General features: G+C 28.2%; 3 protein-coding genes across 3 annotated transcripts in view; all 3 read right to left on the bottom strand.

The window, feature by feature from the left end:
* Window positions 1–5917: 5917 nt before the first annotated feature.
* Window positions 5918–10267, bottom strand: LOC103568136 (transcription factor Jun). The gene is made up of 2 exons (XM_008544847.3): window positions 9771–10267; window positions 5918–9626 (listed from the first exon to the last, which is right to left on the bottom strand). Exon 2 carries the CDS (start codon window positions 9440–9442, stop codon window positions 8639–8641), a length of 804 nt encoding a protein of 267 aa, XP_008543069.1. The 5' UTR covers window positions 9443–9626; window positions 9771–10267; the 3' UTR covers window positions 5918–8638.
* Window positions 10268–18766: 8499 nt separating this feature from the next.
* LOC106693398 (uncharacterized) lies at window positions 18767–23401 on the bottom strand (the record flags this gene model as incomplete). Its single annotated transcript, XM_014440899.2, has 1 exon — window positions 18767–23401. A coding segment is annotated over one exon (3633 nt), but the record flags the coding sequence as incomplete, so codon positions are not given.
* Window positions 23319–23771, bottom strand: part of LOC103568137 (receptor-type tyrosine-protein phosphatase kappa) — a 55106-nt gene continuing 54653 nt past the window's right edge. Inside the window, exon 12 of the mRNA XM_014440900.2 lies at window positions 23319–23494. Coding sequence (XP_014296386.1) covers window positions 23414–23494 — 81 coding nt within the window. The 3' untranslated portion in view covers window positions 23319–23413. The remainder of the gene's footprint in view (window positions 23495–23771) is intronic.

Below are 23771 nucleotides of genomic sequence, written 5' to 3'. Positions count from 1 at the left end.
AGGGCTCGTATGCTTGTTGCGAAATTATTGTCGTCCGTTACGAATGAGAGTCGTGGTTCTTGTATGATATATATATATATATATATATATATATATCTATATGTATGTGTGTGTGTGTGTTGTGTGTAGTTTGTTCTTTCTCTCCCTCGCATTTTGTGTTTTTAATTTATTCGCGTGTGGCATATGGCTACAGCCAACCGAATGGAACAAGTTTGGGACTCTCTTCTTGTCCATGAACGTTACGACCTACGCCTCGACCCAGAGGCCTCGGATTTTTTTAAAACCAACTGAGTAAAGGCTCTATAAAGAACTTAAACCCATTGGCTTTATAATTTATTGTTAAATAAATTATTTAAAAATATTTTATCTTATTTACTACTAATTTTTTCACCAACTCGTTTGCAATTATCATTTTTTAATGCAAGACAATAATTTTTAAATTCCTTAATAATTTACACACTCGTTATTTTAAAAAAAACTATTTTATTATTTATACCAGCAGTAATTTTCCTTAAACAAAACTTTTATCGCCCGACAATAAATAAATTATAATTCAAAATAAATATTACAACATAACGCTGATTTATTTATCAATTTTCTTTGTTATGAAATAAAATTATGAGAACTCGTTTTTTTTTTAAACATTCAAATGTGACCTCTTAATATTTTAATAAAAACAAAAAAGGCCATTTTTAAATTTTTTTTTAAAAATGACATATTTATTAAAACTTTTATCTTAACTCCAGACAACACAACACAATAAATATAAAGTAATTCGTGCAAGTTTATTTGTACAATTGCATAAGTATTATCCATATAAGTAAATTCTTTTCATGGGGAATAAATATCAAGACCAAATTGGTTGGATTTACACAACATTTAACTGACCTATACATTTTAAACCATCGGAAACTCTATCGTGTTATCCTTCTTATGTCCTCATGATTTTATTTCAAACTACTTAGTTTACATTAGTCTGTATAAATAAACAAATACATATATATATGTATACATACATACAAAAAGATACATTCCATGAAAGCCAAGGTGACAGAGAGAGAGCATTTTATTTTTCTTACCTTTTCAGACTCTCATCTCTAGTCGTCCTCAACCCACCAGTTATCAAGGTTTAACTTGTCCACTTATATATATAGGTATATATGTATGTATGTATGCATGTATATATTCGATTAAGTCTCCAATACAAACTCCAATCATATAATATCTATATAACATATCTATAACTATATATAAATGAAGAAACTCGTCTCGCCGGAAGCTAAATAATCTCGAGTTTCTCTACTTTGTTGAGATGAGATGCGAATCCTGAGATAGATTAACGATCTGTCTGGAGACTTGATAACATTTTATCAAACTTCCATTTCAATGTCATACTCAATTTTTTTTTTTTCCAATAAAACAAAAAGAATAAAATACACTGTAAGAAATTGGGAGTGAATTAGGAGATGATAGAAAAATTTCCGGACATCTGAAAATTTTAAAAACTTTGAAATAATAAATTAAAATTTTTTTAAAATAAAAATAAAAAAACACATGTTTAGACAATCAAAATTCAGTATGTACATGGATTTTTTTAAAAATCTTATTGTTTTAATTATTTAATTTTTTTATATGTAATTAAAAAATTGTATGTCTGGTACATTTAAACTCATAATTCGGAGTGAATATGGGTTTTATTTAAATCCGGAATAAAAAAAAAAATATTTTGCATACGGAGTAAAAAGGAAGTTTGGCTTTTCAGCGGAGTGATTTCAGAGTGATCTGAATTTTATTTAAATCTGCATTTACTCTGATTCGAAATTTAAATATTTAAATAAACTCCTTTTTGGAGTAAATTCCACTCTACGGAAATTAAATAATTAAGCAGTTGGATTTAATCCACAAATTTTTTACAGCGTAATAATATATAAAATAATAATACAAATATATACAATGTCAAAGATAAAATATCATTTACTGCGTTTATTAATTTATATCGTGGGAGAAATATATATTTTACTCTGACCTTGACACACCAGGGCTTTTTTTTTAATACGTGGGAAAGAAGCTTGTTACACATGACAAGTTAATGAGATTATAATAATAATAATAATAATAATTATAATTATAATTATGTTTATTATTTATCAATAATATTTATTTGTTATTAAATTGATTAATATATTTTACGTCTTAATTCATAAAACCGTAGGCGTAATACGGATGTGATTTTTAACGAGTTTGTATTAAAGTTTAAAAATAAAAATAACTTTTAATTAAAATAATTTTTTTTATTACAAAAGAAAATAAAATAGGAATTGATATATTTTATCATTTTTTTTTATCGACAGGTTTTTTTATTCAACTATTTAAATTAATACGGAAAATATTATTTTTTTTTTCTACGTCTTGTAAATGCAAGCAATAAATAATAAATATGAAAGTGCAATGACAAATATATTTAAAGTTAAACACTTAAGTCAAAATAAAATACCGATATCGGTTTAAAGTCTTTAGTCTTTAGTTGAGACGTTAAATAAACAACGATACGAATTCTTAGAGTTTATGGCAGTAGAACAGAGTACAGTAATGGGATAAGAACAAGAGTGAGGAAGGGAAAAGAGGGAGGAAGGGAAATAAAGAGGGATATGGGTAACGGAGAAGTGTAACACGGTTCTTAGAATTCCGGGATTGATAAGAAATGTTGAGTGCCTTTCGAATATATGTTATAAATATGACAACTATCACTTTATGACATATATATTTATACTGATAATTAATGTAGAGAAATAATAATAATAATAGTAATTACGAGCAAACCTAGAGTCACTAAGTGACTGACCATTACTGCCAAATTTATTAAATATAATTAGAATTTCTCTGTTTATTAAAATCTTCACTTTAGTCTTTTATTTATTTTTATTTTCATTGAAATTTAATAAGAAAAATATCATCATTAACTTGCAAACTTATTAATTTCGGTGATTAGGGTATAGAGGTGCCATTTTTGGCCACTGCTTCATTTTTGGACATTTAATACTTTATTTTAATTTACGAAAAAGTGTAAAATAAAATTTTCATTTTAATAGTGGGATAAAAGTATCTCTGAAAAATTTTTAAAAATTAATTATGTCATTGCGTACTTTGCTAATTATGTTATTTCAATTTTTCAAGTGTCCAAAAGTGCACGTAAAAAAATTTCCTGTTGCTGTAACAGGAGTCAGGCATGTTGCAGCAATAGGAAAAAATCCTGTTGCAGCTACAGGATTAATATTGATGTTGCGACTTAATAGTAAAATATAGTTACACAGTAAAAAAATTTGCGTTAAATATTTGACACAAAAATTTCTGACATTAAGTTTTTTGACGCGAAATTTTGTACTGTGTAACTACATTGTACTATTAAGTCGCAACATCAGTATTAATCTTGTTGCTGCAACATGGCTGCCTCCTGTTGCTGCAACAGGATTTTTTCCGTGTGGCTCTAAAGTGGCCAAAGGTACCTCTACCTTATATAATCATTGGATTACCGAAAAAAAATCTTCACAAGGTCTAATTTTTTTTTTTTATTAGACGTCTAATATATTTTTTTTTTTCACTGATACCAAATTAAATTTATTTTATCTTTTATCATCATAGAAGACATGGCCCAGGGGAAATTTGTCTTATTGTTTCTTAATTATTTACATATTCAGTGACAGAATAATTAACATATTCATTTATTTGAAGAAAATATACGAACATCTTTTTCTTATGTGTAATTTTAATTTAATTCGAATGATAAAGATATGGCTGCTACTAAATTTTCCTTATTTTCTAAATAATGATAAATAATAATAATAATAATTTTTAATTGTGTGATTATTAAAATTAAAAAAAATAAAATTTATTTAATTTTTGTAATTAAATTTATTAAAAAATTTAATTGAATGTAGGATATAAATTTGTATATATATGTATAAATATATAATTATAAGTAATTAAGAAATAAAGGAAGGAAGAGACGAACCCAATATTAATATGTCAGAATGTCAAATGATATCTTTATAGTTAGATCTAGGACTGGGGCAATTGGTAGCAAGCATCGCTGATATAATTGTCCTCATTCCCGTCACTGCGTTCATCGAATATTATTAAATATAAAAAAAAAAAAATATTTTAATATTATAAAATTATTTTTGACATTTTTATTTTTCTAAAACTGTTTTCAAATTGAGAAAAAAATTTTGATAGTTATAAAAAGTGAATTTAATATTTTTATAGTTAAAAAGTTATTATTGAGACAAAAAAAAAAAAAAACTTGGGCTGTAATAACTATTAAATAGTTTAGTTTAAATAGTTTCTTTGAAAGAGCGTCGGACGACTGACATAATTAGATAAAAAATTTAATTAGTTTGATAATAGAGTGATTTTTTTTTTTATGTAATTGGTAATGAAAAAAATTATTGATTTAAAAAAAAAAATATGAGCTCTAAATTTTGTGATTTTTTAAAAATACTAATATATTTTTTTTTAATTGAAAAAATATTAATTTAAAAATTCGTTCAATTAATTGATTAATAATAATTTAAAATTTTACTTTCAACACACAAAAATATAAGTGAAAATTCTAAGAAATATTTGTACTGTCAAAAATAATTTATGGTGAATAAATCTAGATATTTTGAATTGAGATAATATAAAAAAAAAAATATAAATGTTTTTTTTTTAAATGCAAAAAAAAAAGTTATTTGACTGAGAAAAACAAAATTTATATGTAGAAAAAAAAGTCAACGTTGCCAGATTTAAAATGAATAAATATTTTGAATATGACAAAAAAAAACCATAAAATTTGATAAACACAAAAATATTTATTGAAATTAGAAACTAAAATGTGTCTCGAAACAATAATGTTTTAATTTTTTTTCGTCATTCAATGTTATAGATTAGATAAAGAAATTTTTTGTCAACCAAAATTAGTCTGATATATTAATCTTTAAAATTTCAAAAATATTTGAACTTGAATTTTTGAAAAACTATATAATAAATAATAATGATGATAAATATGAAATAATGAATATATCATTTCTATCATTAACTTTTTTGGTTCTCACTGTAGATTTCTCCTGTCATGAACTTTTCTCGATTGAGTCAATTAGTTAATTGCAATAATTAAGAAGAAGGGTTTGTCTGAGTTTAAATCATCACTGGAATTTATTTTCGTCTACTCCCATGTTTTATTACTATACTCACTTAATACTTTAATAAAATAAAGTAAAAAAAAAAAAAAAATCGTAATTAACGTCTAACAACTCAGACAAAATAATATTTTTACTAATAAAAATATTCCATAATTACTCATAACATTCATTTTATCTCAGTAAATACACTATAAAAAGAGCGGTGTTAAAACAAAATAACACCGTTGTAGGTAGTGTAATTTGGCGGTGTTAAATCGGTGTAAAAGAAATCCATGTATAGAAGTTAGAACAAAAAAACGCATTACATAGATAAAAATTTAAAAATTAAATGAATATTATCTGAAGGAAATTTCAATCTTACTATGTACTCATTTAAATAATTATTTAAATTATACGTAATTTATTTAAAAGTTACACAATTTTACTACCGCCATTTCAATCACCAATAATTTAATAAATTAATAAAAACTGTAGTGATCAAGTCAGTAAAAATATTGACAAAGTAAAACATTTTCAACACCGAAAAATATTTTAACAGCAGGAAATTTTTTTAACACTGGTAAAAAATATTTACACCGTCGGCGGTGTTATTTTAACACCTACACCACCTGGGCATACCCCGTCTTTTAACAATCTACTTAAATCCAAGTGTATAGAGGGAATAAAAATAAATGAAATATTTTTTTTTTTTTAATATAATATGAATTTTATTTTTATCATGTTTCAAAAATAAAATTATTCGTAAAAAAAGGTCATCTTCATTTATCGATATATAACATATTTCTTGTGTAATATTTATAATATTTATAGTTATTACATAATAATAATAATTACTACTAATAATTAATTAATTACTCAATTACATTATATTATTATTGAAATAATAATAAAGTAATATTTACTCTTATTATTAATAATGTTAAGCAACTACAGTGAAGGTATTTTTGAATAGTTAAATTATTTAATTAGTACTAAATTCACTGTTTAATTAACAGAAATAGTCTATGGGGTTGGTTTAATTCATTACTTCTTTTTTCTTATATTATTTAATTAATATACATATATGTATATATATATATAATATATCTTAAACACTAAATCACAAGTGGCTTTCTTTAAATTTACTTTCATACGTTTGTGCAACAGACGTTTCTCACAAGCGCTCGCTTCGTGTTGTTAATATCATTATCGGTTTCTCTCTTCTATTCTTCATATACAAAACACACACACACGCATTCTTATAAATTAAACATTATTTTATTATTATTACAATTACTTTGTTATTTATTTATCATGTCAATTTTTAAATTACTCAAAAATAGGAGATTTTTATTTTATCTTTTCTTTTACTTTCCATTTTTATTTTTAAAACGTACAAATAAAGGCACGCAGTATGGACTGAATTGCATTTAATTGTGCATTGCATTAAAAAAAAAATAGTTCCTCATTTTTTATACTGCAAACGCACAGTTTTTATTTTTGTAAAAAAATTTTTTTTTTTTTTAAATTTAATGTTTGCAAAAAAAAATTTAACTAAATTGCACAACAAACATAAATATTGCAACGATTATTTTGATTTATATATTTATAGTAACAAAAAAAATTTTTTAATTTTAAAAAAATACTTTCAATAAACAAAAAAAAAATTATTAACCAAATGGTGTTTGAATTTATACAAAAAAAAAAAAAAAAAATAAAAAAATGCGGGTTCGTTAATCAAAACCGAAGGTTAAATACTCGTAACCTTATGACTTATTTTCTATGCACTGTAGGCGTGAATGGTAACGCGTTAAATCCAAGACTTATTTTTATTTCAAAATATAACAGTTTGTTGAAAAAAAAAAGAAAAAAAAACAGTATTAATATCAATATCGTAAATCTTTTAAAACTCAACATAATAATAATATTATATTATTAATAGCAATAATAATAATAATAATAATAAGTACAACGAAGGTCATTGTACTCTTATCCAGTAAATAATAACAGCCGTACATATATTAAATTACAAAGACCATTATGATTCGGATGATAATAAAAAAAAAAAAAACGTTTATGTATAGTCGATTCAAGTCTTGGACTAAATGCGGACCATTAACGTCTCCATTGTGTGTAATAATTAATCAGTTAATTAATTAATTAATCAATCAATTAATAATAATAATAATAATAATAATACAATAATAATAATAAACTAATAAAACAAAAAAAAATTAACCATTTTCATAATTTCTGCATATGGCTGTAGCATGAGAATTAAACAAGACTAGATGCGCGCGCAGAATATTTTGTAATAAAATTTAAACCATCTGTATAGTTTATGGTAAAAATTAATAAACTGTATCACTAATTAAAAAAAAAAAATTAATAATAATAATGAACATTGTTCTAATTAGCAAATTGTCTAACTTAACATTTTTAAGTAGGCGATTCTGTGCAATTTTCAGATAGTAATCGTGATAAAAATATTATTTGAGTAACATAGACAAAAATTATTATGTATACTAGACATGGAATTAATTGTTAGATAAAAAAATTTTTTAAATTACTTTTTTTTCGCATAAATGGAGAATTTTCAGAAATGGAATTAGAGAATTTGTTAATTAGAACATGGACATAATTTTGACTACAAAATCTGCGTGCATATAAACAAGAGTCCCCGTATTCTATAACTTACGTAACATCCAAACAAAATCATACACAGAAAAGAGAAAATATATAAAGTTCAACACGGAGACAGCGCTCCCGAGAAACAATTAAATAAAATAAAATCAACTTGTTAATTTAATAAATAAATAAATGATAAACAAAATATATTTAAAAAATATATGTTCATACTGTAGATCAGATGTCTTTTTACTACATCATGTTCTCCAAAATGGCCACCGTCCCCTCTCGACTTCCATCATCGCACATTATTTTTTCCCCTCCCTCTTTCTCAAGCTAATATTTTTTATTCTCAATATATATTCCTTCTCTCTCGATCTTTTCAGCTCCTCCTACTAGAAAAAACGTCACAATCGCGTACGTGCAAGATAGCATGGACAGAGATAAATTCACTGGTTTCTTTTTTATTACAATCTCTATATATTATTATTTAAAGTAGATTAGTACTATTTTTTTATTTTTCGTAATATTCAGCATACCACTTAAAGGCACTTCCTTTTCACTCAGACATATTTAACTGACTAAAATCCACGTTAATCTTGAGTTCAAGATGATCTTAATTAGTGCGATCGCTGAATGTCTTGAGGTTCTAATTCATCAATTACAATTTAACGGTAAAAAATGATGTTGATTTACAGTTGATTTGAATTTAAATAAATTCAGTTGGTTAGAGCACTAACGTATGTCTTTGATAGCATCCAAAACCTCAAGCCAATGAGATTCTGTGTGTTAATAAGCTGATTTCTTCTTGATTTAATTATAATAATATAATACAGATATTGATTTAAATCTTAATATTGTACAGGAATACCGGCAATGTGACACCCAGAGTGCACGTGGTCCATCACCTGTTCTTTAAGACGACACACGTGTTCCTTCAGTTTGTGTACGACAGTACTCAATTCCGTGTTTTCACCTTTGAGCAACTTGACCTTGTCCTCAAGCCTTGAAATTCTTTCTAATTTACGTCTTCGACATTTTGAAGCCGCGACACGATTGCGCTGCCGTTTTCTTTCCAATTTTATTTTTTCCTGACTCTCCATGTCTATGGGTGACATTGGAGGCGAACTGCTGACACTCGGTACCGTTTGCGGCTCATCTTTAATCATTATCAAACTCTGAGACAGGGATTCCGTGCTCTGGACACTACTGGGTGGTTCCAATGTCGTGTAAGTCGCGCCGTGAATACTTCCGGGTTCTTGGGAACTGTCTGAATGATGCAATTCATTAAGTGCATCAACAAAACCACGTGCGTACAATTCCTGGGCTTCGGTGACCGTTCGGGGAAAAAGAATTTGATTTGTCGGTGTTGGCATCGTCGTAACAAGACCGTCCTGTTGGGCGATTATTAATTTTTCTAATTCTGGGGATCCCAATTTCAACATATGAAGATCCGGTGAACTTAATACAGATGTACAATTATTAAGTACCGTTGGTAGTGGCCCAAGTCGTGGCCTTTTATTTTGTTGTTGTTGACGTTGTCCATTTAAATCTAACGTCAAATTACGTTTTAATTGTCCCAGATTATCACGATTTCCATTACCGTAAATCGGCTCCTCGTAAAACGTCGGCTCCATCGTAAGACTTCGCACCATCGGAATTTTAAACTTTTACTTATTATTTAACCAAACGTTTTTTTTTTTAACTTAAACAGTAAAACTTTTTTTTAAAGAAACTTCCGCTTTAATTCTTTTTATTATTTAGCTTTTTTAAAATTTAACTCTTGCGAAACCAGCGAAAGGCCTCGCCTCGTTCAGACGTAGGCTGCTAATTCCTCGCCTATAAAAAAAAAATAGTTATCGTTAATTTAAAAATAATTAAATAATTTTATAAAAATATTATCTACAGGTTTTTTATAGATACTTATTTTCTAGTCTATTGCATAACAATTTGAAAAAAAAAAAAAAAAAAAAAAATATTTACCTGAGCAAGTTGTCAACTAGGAATCAAAAATTTATGTAACTCCACATTAATCCTCAGTGTTATATTTAATATTTATATAAATGTCTGTACGAACAATATACTTTTCATACAATTACACTCTAGTAAATTCTATGATCTAGAGAAATCTTATTATTGGCTTATAATCATCCACGAGGTTTGTTGATAACACTCGTGATAACAATGAGTCACTTAAAAATTTCACCGCTCCGATATAACACTTCACTTTTTCAAAAATAATAATTATTTATCATTATTATTATTATTTTGTTTATTGAAGCAAAATCCAGTTTATCATCGAGTGTTGAAAGACGAAAAATACCAGCGATTGCGATAGTGATATTTATTGTAAACACACGCGTGTCATAAATCCGATGATAAAAATAACAAATAACAAACTTTGGATAAAACTTAAAACGTCGAACGCGAAGTTAACGGTGCGGTGTCTCGGCAACTTGTGAACACCCAAGTAAAACTACAGCCTTATATCTCGTGACTCACGTTCTCTAAAAATAGAACTGACGTCAGGGCTCCGGGCTGCAATTGGCTGACGGTGTCGTCAGTGAAGGGTTTCTATTGGTTGACGCGCGTGTCTTACCAAGAACCAGTAGAGTGGTAGTGAGAGGGTTATGGAGGGAGAATTTAAATGTCGGTCTCGGCAATGGATCGACACTGCTTAACTCTACTGTTCATATCGTACAACACTTCTCTCTTTTTTCTCTTTCTCTCTCTCTTTTTTACTTGTTTTTATCTCACTTGCACTTACTAATTTATTTATGTTTCTTATCTTCATTTCCTCTCACTCTCACTCTTATTCTTACACTTTTATAAAATGTCTTAATATTAATATCTTTGTCTCTCTTTCTTCATATATATTTATATATATATATTTATATACATATATACTATTTTAAATCTTATTAATTACTCTCTTACACTTAAGTTAAATCTCAGAATTTTTTAAAATTAATCAAAATATTAATTTTACAAAAAAAAAAAAAGAATTTTTTTGTGCAAAAAATTTTTACTCGTCCCAAGAAAATTTTTAATTGCCCTGATAAATTTTTTCATTAATGAATTGAAAACAAAAATTTTTTTAAGGCAAAAAAAAATTTTTTTGAGTAGTAAAAAAATTCTTGGGGCGAGAAAAAATTATCTTGAGCTGAGAGAAAATTTTTAGGGCGAGAAAAAAATATTTTAAGTTAAGAAAATAATTTTTGAGACGAGTAAAAATTTATTGTGCCAATAAATTTTTTTCGATTCTAAAATAATTTTTGTTTTTATTTGAAAATGAAATGAAAAATTTTTATTGCGCCAAGAAACCCTCATTTTCTGTACACTAATTACTGATATTTTAATTTTATCATTATCTTTCTTACATTTATTTCAAATATATTTATATACATAAATACTTATGTAAATATATGGACAGATAAATGTATGTAATATTAAATTGCACTCTTTACCACGCGTAATAATGTTAATGCAATGAATAATATGTTGCGGGCAAAAGGTGTGCGTTTTAAGTGATAAATTATAATATGATATTAACTATTAATTTATGATAAAAACTCTTAATGATCGTGTATAAATATGTAATTGTTTTGTTAATTATAGATATATATTTTTTTAATTAAAAGACATAAAATAATGTTAATTATGTGAAAGTAAAATATGAAGAATTTCAAAAAAAAAAAAAAAAAAAAAAAAAAAAAAAAAAATACAAGTTCTGGAAATGAGTGGAATTCGAAAATCGTACGGGTTTTTATTTACTTATATTAGGAAGGAAATGTAAAGAATAGATTCATGTCTATAATATTTAATATTTCGCTCCCAGCAGGGAGTAAATTCAGTTGGTCAGTGTTATCGGGAACACCCGCGGTTTGACGGATTTATGACTCACTTTGGCTTAATTTCTAGGTATTTGAGTTTTTGCGAGTTCCGACTTGTCGGGGATATATTTACGATCACTGGTATAGTTATAGTTTTTCTACTCTTTATGTGTGGGAGATAAGCTACTTGGTGATGTGGGGATAAAAGTGTGGAATATGAAATTTAAAAAAAATGTCGGTAACTGATATTTGTGTGACTTTATGTAGGAAACATTCTTATCGATTATAGAGGAGAGCTGACGGTTGAAGTGAGAGTGATTTTATTAGCAATAAGTAATTTTTTTACTGCTGGTAAAAATTTTTGATTTACTTACGGGCGTTAATATAAATTTGAATTTTAAATAAATTAAAAGCTTATTTAAAATGAGTTGGCTCTTTTTTCTTTATCACTCTTGAGTAGATGAACGATACTATCCTTGTTACACTTGCGCAGTGAATAGAAAATTTACCCATTTTTTTCTTAAGGTCTAGACTATTGAAACTTCATTTCGAAGTGAAATTCACTCCTATAAAGAGTTATTTAACATTCAAACTTTGAATCCGAGTGATAGTGGACTTAAATGAAATCCAGTTCACTCTAAAATCACTCCGTTGAAAAAGTAAACTCCCCATTTACTCCGATTTTTTTTTCAAACTCTGGAACTCCGGAACAAAGACGAAGTAATTTTGGATTTAAATAAAATCTATAATCACTTCGAATCCATTCCCGATTTTTTACACTGTAATAATTTTTGTCCAAACTTTTTCTTCAAACAAAACTTGTAAAAAAAAAAATTAAAAATGAGACTCGATACTTTACTCTATAATCGAATCTTTGTTTTTCAAAAATTTTCATTAGTGTAAAAAAAATATCTAGACCAATTTCCCACTTACTGCGACAGTGCAACATGAATAGTGTAAAATAAAAAAAGTGAATCAAAGTTTCAATTTTGAATTGAATTATCAAGGATTAATTAAGAAAATTAATAGACCTAAAATAATAAACTCTTGGAAATAAAAGTAATTAATTATAAAATATCATAAACTAAATTAATAATAAATAAAACTCATTAATTTTTTAAATACAACGTACAATCTATTTATTATTTACAACAACATATAACTAATCCTTCATATTTTATTCTTTATAATAATAATAATTCATATATTTATATACTTATATATATATATTTTTATGTCGTAATTTTTTAGTGGTCACATATCACGCTTTTTAAAAAATTTATAATCAATTAACGCAGTGTTTTTTTTTATTTAAAAATTATTTATTACATAGTCGCGAGATTTCGATAATTGTTCTATTAATTTTTAAATTTCCGGCCAGATTCAAATGTAAGATTTAAAGAAAAATTATAGTGACAGATTATTTTATTGGTCTTACATAAAAATTACTGTATATATATTATTTATTTATTTATTTATGTTTTTATATTTTATTATTTACACCCACATCACACGTACATAAATAAACATACGTTATATATTTTTTTATAACGGCCATACAAATGGGTGGAATCTTTTCTTTTAGTCATATATATATATATATATATATATATATATATATATATATATATATATATATATATATCAAGCAATCCAAGTTATATTATTATTTATTATATTTAATTAGAATATAGTCAATACGCTCAGCGTTCCTGCATTTTTTTTTTTTTTTTTTTACGGCTTTATTAAAATTTTTTCATATTTATATATTTATTTTTAATTTTAGAAAATTCATAAAATTCATATACTTTATATATATAATTGCAAATAACTGGAAAATATTTGGACGCATATTATGCAAGCATGCATATATATGTATCCAGAAATAAAAAGATTTTTCGGCGAAAAGTTTTAACTCGCCCTAGAAAAATTTTACTTGACCCCAGAATTTTTTTGGGTCATGAATTGAACAGAAAAATTTTCTTGGGGTACCGAATTTTTTCTAGACCAAATTATTTCTGCTAAAAAATCCATTTTCTGCTGGGTATATATATATTTATTTTTATACGGTATATGTGCGTATAATTTTTTTTAGTGTGATTAATTTTTTTAATTATTAATTTTTAACATCAAGTAGTTGGCCATTGGAAAATTAATTTAATTAATAATCTCGCCCGCGAGAAAATTTTATCGATACATATTTTCATATTTTTAACGAAAAAAAAAAAAAAAATTTGATGAATTTTTTTTTTTTATAATTATGATACATTTTAGTTATTAATTTATATAAAATAACAGCCGAAAAGTTGGACGGATGGCTGTTATATTTAAGTATCAAATTGTTAAATATAAAAATTAATTATAAAAGTTTAAATAATAACAGTAATAGAAAATTTTTTCAAGTCAAGCTTTGGTAGAAAGTTATGAAGTGTAGATTTTAAGCATAATTTTTTGCAATTGCTGATAGACCCTGTTCTGTTACTTCATGTTTTTTTTTGTTTCTTGAATTAAAAATATAAAAATATGTATCAACTTACACTTTAGACATTAAAATATTTATATTAAATGAGTAAAATATATATGAGTAATGAGATTACAAACGAAAATTAAACTTTTTTTTTAACTAGAAACCATTTATATAAATATATACAATAATATTTAATAGCAAACAATAAATTTAATAAACATCACACTTTAAATATAATTTTATTTAAAAGAATAATTAAAAAATATTCTTATATTAATAACAAAAAAAATACGATTTATTAAATTAGTTTTTTTTTTTTTGTAAAAATAAGTACGAAAAAAAATTCATACAAATTTAAAAAGTTATAGAAGTTTGAATCCGAGTACGCGTTATTTAATATGTGGTCTGGTAATAACTTTTATTTTTTAAACCGGCAATGATTACTCGAGCTGTTCAATTTATAAGGACTCGATTTCATTTGTAATAACAATAGTTGTATTAAAAGTTTATTATTGAAAAGAATAAAGAAACTTCAATATTTTTATCAAGATCAAAGTGAAAAAGTTTGGTCGAATTTTTTTTTTTTAAAAGGCGCCACTTTTTAAATTTATTCAAGTATGACTCGATAACTATAAATAATCGATAAATAAATAAACTATCAGATGATTTACAGCTAGACAAAGAATGACTATTTATAGTCGTCCCGGAGAAAGCTTGGGATTTTTTCCACTATTATTTTTTCCCCCTCTATTATAATATTCTGAAAAATATATTCTGCGCATGCGCAGCCCTGAATATTATGGTAGAGGTGAAATAATTGAGGTAGGGCGAAATCCCAAATTTTCATTGGGACGACTATATTCATTTTAGCAACGTTTTGTTAGCTAACCCAACTTCTTCACGCATATATAAGACAAATTTCAATACAAGGCCTGAGGAAGTTGGAATACCTAACCCGAGTAAAAGAAACAATTTGATTTTGACTGCTGTAATTTCTAGTAGATTTCTTATAGAAATCTATAGCATTTGTCTTCATGGTGGCATTTTCACAGTATGATTTTATCTAAATGAAACTTGGCGCACACATCGTCCAATTTAACCCTGGTGGAAATTTTTTGGACTTCTGTCTTAAAAACTCAATTCTAGAGTTCTAATGGCTTTTTCAGAGTTCCAAAGACTTTTTAGGACAGAAGTCCGAAAAGTTTCCACCAGGGAAAAGTTAAATTTAAATAATTTATTAAAGTTATTGTGACCCAAACTTTGTATCATGAATTTTTAAAGGTGCTTTCTATTATTAAAACTTTTAGCGGTTAAATAATGAATTTATTACGAGAAATCTTCATCCATTTCAGCTGTCGAATGGCCTTTTTTTGACTTGCATTTAATTAGTTAACTCGATTTTGGCTACACTTACTTTTTTCAACTTCAATATGACTTTTCTAACCTAAAAATTTAAGTCAGCTAAGTAAAATTCAAAACAACGTGACTTTAATTTGATTTGGTTGGCGTAAATCGCTACTAAATAAGATAACTTAGTCAAAATCAAATGTGCTTTCATATCTTAAAACGTGTTCTCATTCACTAAAACAAAGCACTTACTTGACTTGCTTTATTTTAAATTTTTAAATTAAATTTCACGCCAAAATAATTTTATTTTTTTGAACCGGGAACGAAATTTCGCTATAATGAATGCATAATCAAACTTCGTTCTGGTCTCAATTACCTGATAGTTTATTTGTTTATTGATTGTACACTGAGAGAAAAAAAATATTTCCGAATCATTGTATATTTTGTTACAAGAAAAAAAAAATTACCGTAAGACCTGACATTATTTCAATTACTAGCGACAAAATTTTTCAAATCAGCCCTAAAATCAAAAATCAAACATTTTAATATAATAATCCACTAATTAAAAATTCAATTTTTTTTTAACCATTTAATTAATAAATTTAAACCTTGCACACAATAATCTCAAATTTCTATAAACAAATTTTAACCTCAAAACAATTATATATTTTTAAAAATTGAAAACCATTTAACAATTATTATATGTAATTCATAAATATTTTGATAATTTAAATATTTATATTTTCGTCTGTAATCAAACCAATATTTGTACGATTAATTAACATGGAAATATTTATGACAATATTCTAGAATTAATATAAATATTTTATATATTAATGATAATAATAATAATCATCTATATATATTTATTTATACGTCCACATGAAATTCAGCATTATATATATTAGTGGATATACTTTTATATCATTCCCATGTACATGTACACAATACATAAATATTAATCTCATTAATTATAAAAGTAACATACAATTATTAACATACATTTTATGATTTGTGTGTAGGTTTTTTTTTGGCACCATTAACTACATCCGCGAATATTCAAATTTTATTTTTCTTCAAACTCTAATACTATAAGACATTTGTAATCATAAATAATAATAGTGTATTCAATGTTGTTTTTTTTTTATTCACTTAAATTTAGATGAAATTGGCGATGCAAATTGGCACGAACGCGTAAACAAATAAATATATGTATATATATATATATACATACACAGTCCAAGCTCGTTATAAGCAATTCTCTTTGTCGCGCTTTTTGTTACGTCTTTGAAATTCCCTCTCTTTTTCGGTCATTCAAATTTCGTGTCATTGTCATTAACTTCACTCATATTTTGTTTAAAAAAAATTATTTAAATTGATAAATTTTTTTAAATGCAGACTTTCAATTAAAGAGAATTTATATGTTAGCATTTATAATTTTTTCAAAAATTGTCACTGATTGTTTGACTTCAATGCGACTTGCGATTCATATGTGTAGCGCACACATGTCGAACCCGCGCCAAAAACTAAGATAAAGAAGGTGTTCAAATTTTGAATTTTTTTAAGAATTTTTTTCCCTGCAAAGAAAAAAAGGATTTCTTGGTACAACGAATTTTTATTCTCCAATAAAATTTTCATTTGTCCCAAAAAATTTCTTGCAGTAAATTAAGAACAAAATTTTCTCGGGACAAGAAAATATTTTTTATGACAAAAAAAATTTTTTCTAGTCTTGCGAACATATTTATTTTCAATTCATAATGCAAAATATTTCCTGACGATTGCTTATAACGAGCTTCGACGGTATATATAAATATATACGTATATTATATATGTAATATATATACCCGTTCACTTAGGACCTAATATACTTAACATTTACATACAAATATTCGATCAATGTAACGATATATATTTTATTATTATTATTAATTTTTTATATATTTTTTTATCTACATTTATAATTACTTTCCGTAAATTCAGAGTTTAATTTATTTTTTACACTGAAACATCTAAATTAATTTATTTATAACAATTAGTTCTGCTTATTTTATTTATTTTTATAATTAAATTTTTTATTTAAAGACATCACGCGTCTTTCTTAAATGAAAGACTTGGCAGGCGGACGCATCTTTAATGAAATTGTGATTTTATTTTATTTATCTATTTATATAATTGTTATTATTATTATTATTAATAATATTTATCAAATAAAATTTATTTATTATAATAATCAAAATCACAATTTCGTGTGGACCCTTTCAAATAACTCCGGCCCGCTTTTTTAATAATAATAACTATATTGTGTCGTTGGTTTTTCATTTTTTTTTAAATAAATTTATCCATGAACAAGGCACTGCTCGTTAAAATTTATTAGGTTCGTATTTAAATTCTTATATTTTGAAATATTTTGAGATTGTTTCAATTGTACGCAGAAAAAAAAACGAATTTTTTCGCGCGAAAAATATTTTTCACTGGACAAAAATTTTCTCAATACAAGAATTTTTTTTTTTCCCAAGAAAATTTTTGTTTTCACTTTACAATTTAAAATTTTTGCACTAAAAAATTCTATTTTTTTGTGTAACTTTAATTTAATTTTTTCGTAATTATAATTTTAAAAAATAATAAATAATAAATATTGTGTAGTTTTTAATTAATAAATAATCACACGTTCATTACTCAGATTTTTCAAAATATGGACAGAGTTTAATTTAAGCTGCATTAATTCTCTAGTCGGTAGGAAATTTCTAACTATTTTTTTTTTATATATTTATATATTATTTATAATTTATAATTTCGCGTATAGTACAATAAAATTTCTATAGAAAAGTGTATCCTTTAAATTGCGGGAAAATCGACATTGTCAATTTTGTAAAAAGATAATAAATAAACAATAGTTATAATTTTGTTACAATATATACAATTATTATTTTTATTTATTAGCAGAGCTCGTTCTTAGAATATCATTTTTTTTATCAGTGGTAAATTTTTATTCGTTAACTACATTAGCGTAATTTATATTTATTTTACACACATATATATTTATATATTTTAATAACACAAATTACTTTCAACGCAATAGAGTACATTAACAAATATAATATCAACTCTACACTGAGCGAAAAAAAAAATGTAAGCAAGAAAATATCAATTTAAGAATCTTTTTTTTTTTTTTTTTTTTTTTTTTGGATAATTTATAAAATATAATTTTTTTCCGAAGAAATTTGAATTTACAATTATCGTTATTTTATATATTTCAATTGGTAACAATAAGTATATAAATGAAGAGAAAATTATAAAAATGATTTTTCTGTAGTTATGGGAATGCCCCATTTCAATAAACTAAAAATGGTTCTTATAAATAAATGGTAATTTTCCTTATATATTATGGGAAATATTTCCAAATTATGATAAATATCATAGTCTACATTATCAGAGTGGACCTCAAACTAGGAACACCCCATAACCTATAAAAAGCAATGCCCATATAAATATTGGGACCATTCGTTAAATATAATGACCATTTCTATGGATCATGAAATGGTTCTTTGACTTCCATGGAAATTATTTTTATTTATTATGAAAAATAGTCCTATATATTATGATGACTAGTCTCGTAAGTATGGGGACATTTTTCATAATTATAGTAATATTTCCTGCAATGTCTAAGGACCATTTATTTGTGAGTGTAGAAACCGTTACTAAATTTGTATGGGAATCATTCTCACAATGCATAAAAATGGCCCCCATAAAATTATGGGAACGCTTCCAATTATTATAATATATCTTAAAATATGTAAGAACGGTTCCTATACACCCATGGGAATTCCCATAATTTATTGAAACCTATCATTCATTTTCTCTCTCTAAATTGCCATCAAATTAAAAACTTTTTTTTTCCATTGAATTTAATTAAATTAAATAATAAATTCTTTACACAAAAAAAGTATTCGTTTTTCCGCTCAGTGTAAACAGTTTTTCTTTTTACCAAATAAAATAAATACTCTAATCAGATTAATTAGCGTCTTCTATATCTTAAATCATAATTACATTATTTATAACATAATTGGTAAATTAATTACGACAAGACTTAAAAAATAATACAAAAAGTTGAAAGAGCAAATTAATCATATTAGAGTTTAAAAAAACAATTACCTGGTGATCCAGTCTGAAAAAAAGTAAACGATCATTAAAATGATTCCAAATAAAAATAATAAAGACAATTATTTCCTTAACGTAGTAAGAAAATACAAAAATGGTCCGGAGCCCGCGTTTATAAAAAAAGGCAAAAAAAAATGGTTTTACCCGCCGGCCGCAGGCTGGCCGAGAGGAAGCCGTTACAAGGGGAAGCACTTGGTCTTTTTTTGTGTTACGACTGACCTACAATCGACCTTATCAATAGTAAAACTTTCCGGCTTAACGCCGTCTTCAACAGAGATCCTCCCCAATCTTTTTTTAACTCGAAACGGCGTAGACCTCGGGGAAATAATTTCGTACAAATCGCTCGTCCTCCCTTGGATTTTGTCCCCTCTTTTGGGACTTACAGACCCGGTTTGATCAACCGGTATCGCAATGTCAACATCCAGACAATTTTTACCCATTTCTCTATCATCACTTTTGCAAACTTTATTTGAAATTTCACTGTTTACACCAACAGGACTAGAACTAGGACTAGTCCGAGACTTTGATTCGCCCGGTGGCGGTGACGAAGTAAAAACATCTGATAGACAATTTTTCGAGTCATAAATAATATTATCTGGATAAAACGAATCAATAGTCTCGTCAGTTGCCGACCTAGGAGTACGTGCTGATGCGAGGGATATAGCTCGTACATCCGGTTTAATTGGCTTAACATCATCAGCGTAATCCAATGACAAACATCGTTTTTCAAATAAAGCTGGTCCGCATGGATGCTCTGCAACACTTGTAATTATACAGCCTTCTTTATTGTTATCATCTATCACTACCTCGTTGCCGCCTCTGTCTCTGTCTCTGTCCTTATCTTTATCTTTATGCTCCTCTTCCTCTATCTCTGTCTTCTTTTCTTTATTATCAATCCTCAATACCGAGGGTCTGCGAATGCTGTTCTCGCGATCAACAGACAGACAAAATTCTTTATCAGAAAGTGAAATTTTCTTCGGTAATCTCGCGGGTCTCAAACAATCTAGCTCCCAATCTTTGCCCTCCTCCGACGGTGTCTTCAACAAACTTTTTATTCTTTTTAGTTCCGTCAGAAGATCCATAGTTTCTTGCGAGGGCTCGTGGAATATTCGTCTCATAGGTTTACGAAGCGACCCAGCAACGTCGGCCTCCTGATCATTTGTATTGTCAATCCGTTCTTGTTTTTTCAGTACTGACTTTGCTGTTGCCGTCGTCGAGGTCGTTGTCGTTGTCGTCGCTGACGTACTCGAACAAAGTAATTCTTTGCTGTCATGCTTATCAGTTATTTCTTTAGCTTGATTTTCATTTTTATTTACCACAACTTTTGACGTTTTATTATTTTTTATTTCGTAGACCTTTCCCACCTGTACAATGGGACCTATTGTAGTTTCCTTGGCAACAAATTTAAATCGTTCAGTAGCAATCGGAAACTCTGTAACTGTCGTTGCTGTTCCGGCAATAGTAGTAGTTGTTCGCGTGCGTCTTTTGAAAGCAGCATAACTTTCAGCAGGTACATCTTGAAGTTCAAACTTGTCATGCAAAAGTTTAAATGTACCACGCAACATATCCTGACTGTTATTCGATGACGGTTGACTATTTGGAAAAGGCGAATCACTACCACTCTGGTACCCCAATGACGAAGCTGACGGAGCCGAGCCCACAACTGTCTCGCGTGAATAAATTAAATTATCCGAAGAAATACCGCGACGTTCATCATTCAAATGTCTGTAGTCCTTCTTATCCGTCTTGTCTAAAATATCTTCGGATATCTGACGTCTGGTCGTCGCCGTCCTGCTGCCGAAGTCGGACCCACCGAATTTTTCAATCGCGTCATTGAATGTTTGCCGACGAGTTTTAGACGTGATTATTAACTCGGCGCTTCGTGTCTTATCATCCAGCAGTTTAACTCGTGACAAATTTTCAAACTCAGGATCATTTTTAGTCTGATTGGCATCAGGTAAAATATCTTCAGAAGCCTGTCGGCGTGTTTTCGTTGGTGATTCGTCTAGATCTCGTGGTAATGACGAATTTTTTCCTTTTGCCGGCACAATTTTTACTGGCAATTGTGGCTCCGGTGATACTTTAGATATGCGACGTTTCGTTGGAGAATTCGGTACTATTAGTGCTGCCTCCTCGTCACTTATCGACATATCACGTGAACTGTAATTACGATCGAGGGTGCGAGATTGCACTGATGATGACGGTTTGTCGTGTCTTATAACAGGCCAACGAGGCGAATTACTCAAACTGGCAGCGGCCCTCGGTGAGCCTAGATAACCAATACTACCACTAGCACTACCACCAGCACCGCAAACATTTGCGGCGCTGCTTGAAGACACGATTTCTCCGCTAGTAGTAACACGACATTTAACGAGTTCCGCGCCGTCAATAAACGTCGACTGTAATTTTGAACAGGCAGTATCTTTAGAACTAGAAATAATTTTGCTACAAGTATTGTCATCGAGAGACGGCAATGAACGTGGTCCTGCATCAATGACGTTGTCGAGTGACGCAGCTCTTAGTGGATCACGTGTGTCATTAATTATCGATGCATTGTCATCAAGATCTTCTGTTTCAAAGGAATACATCTTCAATAAAAGACCTTTCCCACTGCGTTTACGATCAATAGATATATTATTAAGTTGAGGTTCTTCGACTTCTTCTTCTTCAACAACTAATATAACATCTCTGCTGGGCTCCTCACGTGTCCGTTCAATAGAGGGTTCAACAATCGTCTGCGTTCTACGAATCATAGCACGTGGCAAGTCGCGCAAAGCTTCGAAATTAAATTTGTCTAACGTTTTAGAGGATCCTATTTTATCTAAAAACGGTCGCTCAACAGCTTTGCTTGGTCCTATTTTTTCTAAATAAGGTTTTCCAATAATCCTAGGCGCTATTTTAGATAAAAATGGTCGATCTTCTGTTTTAGAAATACCGATTTTTTGTAAAAATGGCCGTCGTTTTTCTTTGCAACTGTCAGTGGTCGACGAACGATCGCTAAGACGTTCGTTGCTGTAATTTGATGAATTGTCGCTACTTTTAGAACGCGCGCGTTTGTTTCTCGAGTTGTTTAAATTGAGCGGCGTTCTGGGTGTTCTTGGTGTCAACGAGGGACTCGCGTCTGGATTGGGACAAGTTTCGTCGAGCAACGCAATAGCGTCACTTAAATCCATGTAAGCTTTCCTCGGGGCTGAGGATATAATTTTAATTGGCACGCTGTCGCTGTCAATGCTGCTGCCTCTGGTTGAATAGAGGTCCGGTCTTGCTGACAAAGATGGATAATACTTATCATTGTTACGGGAGAAAGATGAAGAAGAGGGATACGAGCTGGTTTGATCGAAAGGTCGATCAAGTCCCTGGGTCGAGTCGGTGATCGAGTCGTCGATTGTTGTTGTCGTTGTGTTTGCGGTGGTGCTGAACCAGGGTGTCACACGCAAGTCCTCAGGCCTTATTGCCGGACTCTGTGGTTGATTTATTGAGTGCTGACGGTGATAAAGACCTTTTGCAACGGCACCGCGGCTCATCAACTGGCTAACGTATGACGGATCGGCAGTTGAGCCCGCAGATGATTCGTTCGCCGTTTGAAATAATTTCGGGGATATTGTGGGCGGTGTTTCTGTTGATGGTATCGCTATCGCATGACGGTAAGTTAAGCAGGTGGCAAAATGCGGTGGTGCTGGATGGCTCGTTTCAATTACAATACGACCTTGGGCACAAGGCACCACTGGCTCCCCGTCTGTTGGCGCCTCTTCGGGCGTTAACGGTAAGGCTGCTCCACGCCCGAACTCAATAAACCACAGCTCGTCCCTCAACTCGCTTTCTCACTTTTTTTCATTCATATCTTTATTCAGGTAGTGCAGCACGTAGTGAAGTACCAGGTCGTAACAATATTTGTACTCCGTCTGTAATTTTAATAAATAAAAAAAATTTTTTCATTCATAAAAATAATATTATTGTTTTTAGTCGTTTAAATTAAAAGAGATTAAATTTAAGAGTTTAAATTGAAAATAAAAAAACCTGTCGAAAAAAAAAAAGTGATAATTAAATTTTTTTTAGATAATATAAAAGGAAGTATTTTAATTCAAGTCTTGTTGAAATAATTTAATTGAAAAGTATAGATCTATATAGCAGTCTCAAATTATAAAAGTCGAGTAGTAAAAAAAAAAAGCAATTAATTAT

The sequence above is a fragment of the Microplitis demolitor genome, chromosome 4 (genome assembly GCF_026212275.2).
Source record: "Microplitis demolitor isolate Queensland-Clemson2020A chromosome 4, iyMicDemo2.1a, whole genome shotgun sequence".
Classification (NCBI taxonomy): Eukaryota; Metazoa; Arthropoda; class Insecta; order Hymenoptera; family Braconidae; genus Microplitis; species Microplitis demolitor.
Note: the sequence above shows the minus strand (reverse complement) of the source record. Positions and strands in the feature narration are given on the sequence as shown.

Excerpts from the sequence above, each read along its gene's own strand:
- LOC103568136 (XM_008544847.3), bottom strand. The coding sequence starts at position 9,442 with ATGGTGCGAAGTCTTACGATGGAGCCGACGTTTTACGAGGAGCCGATT.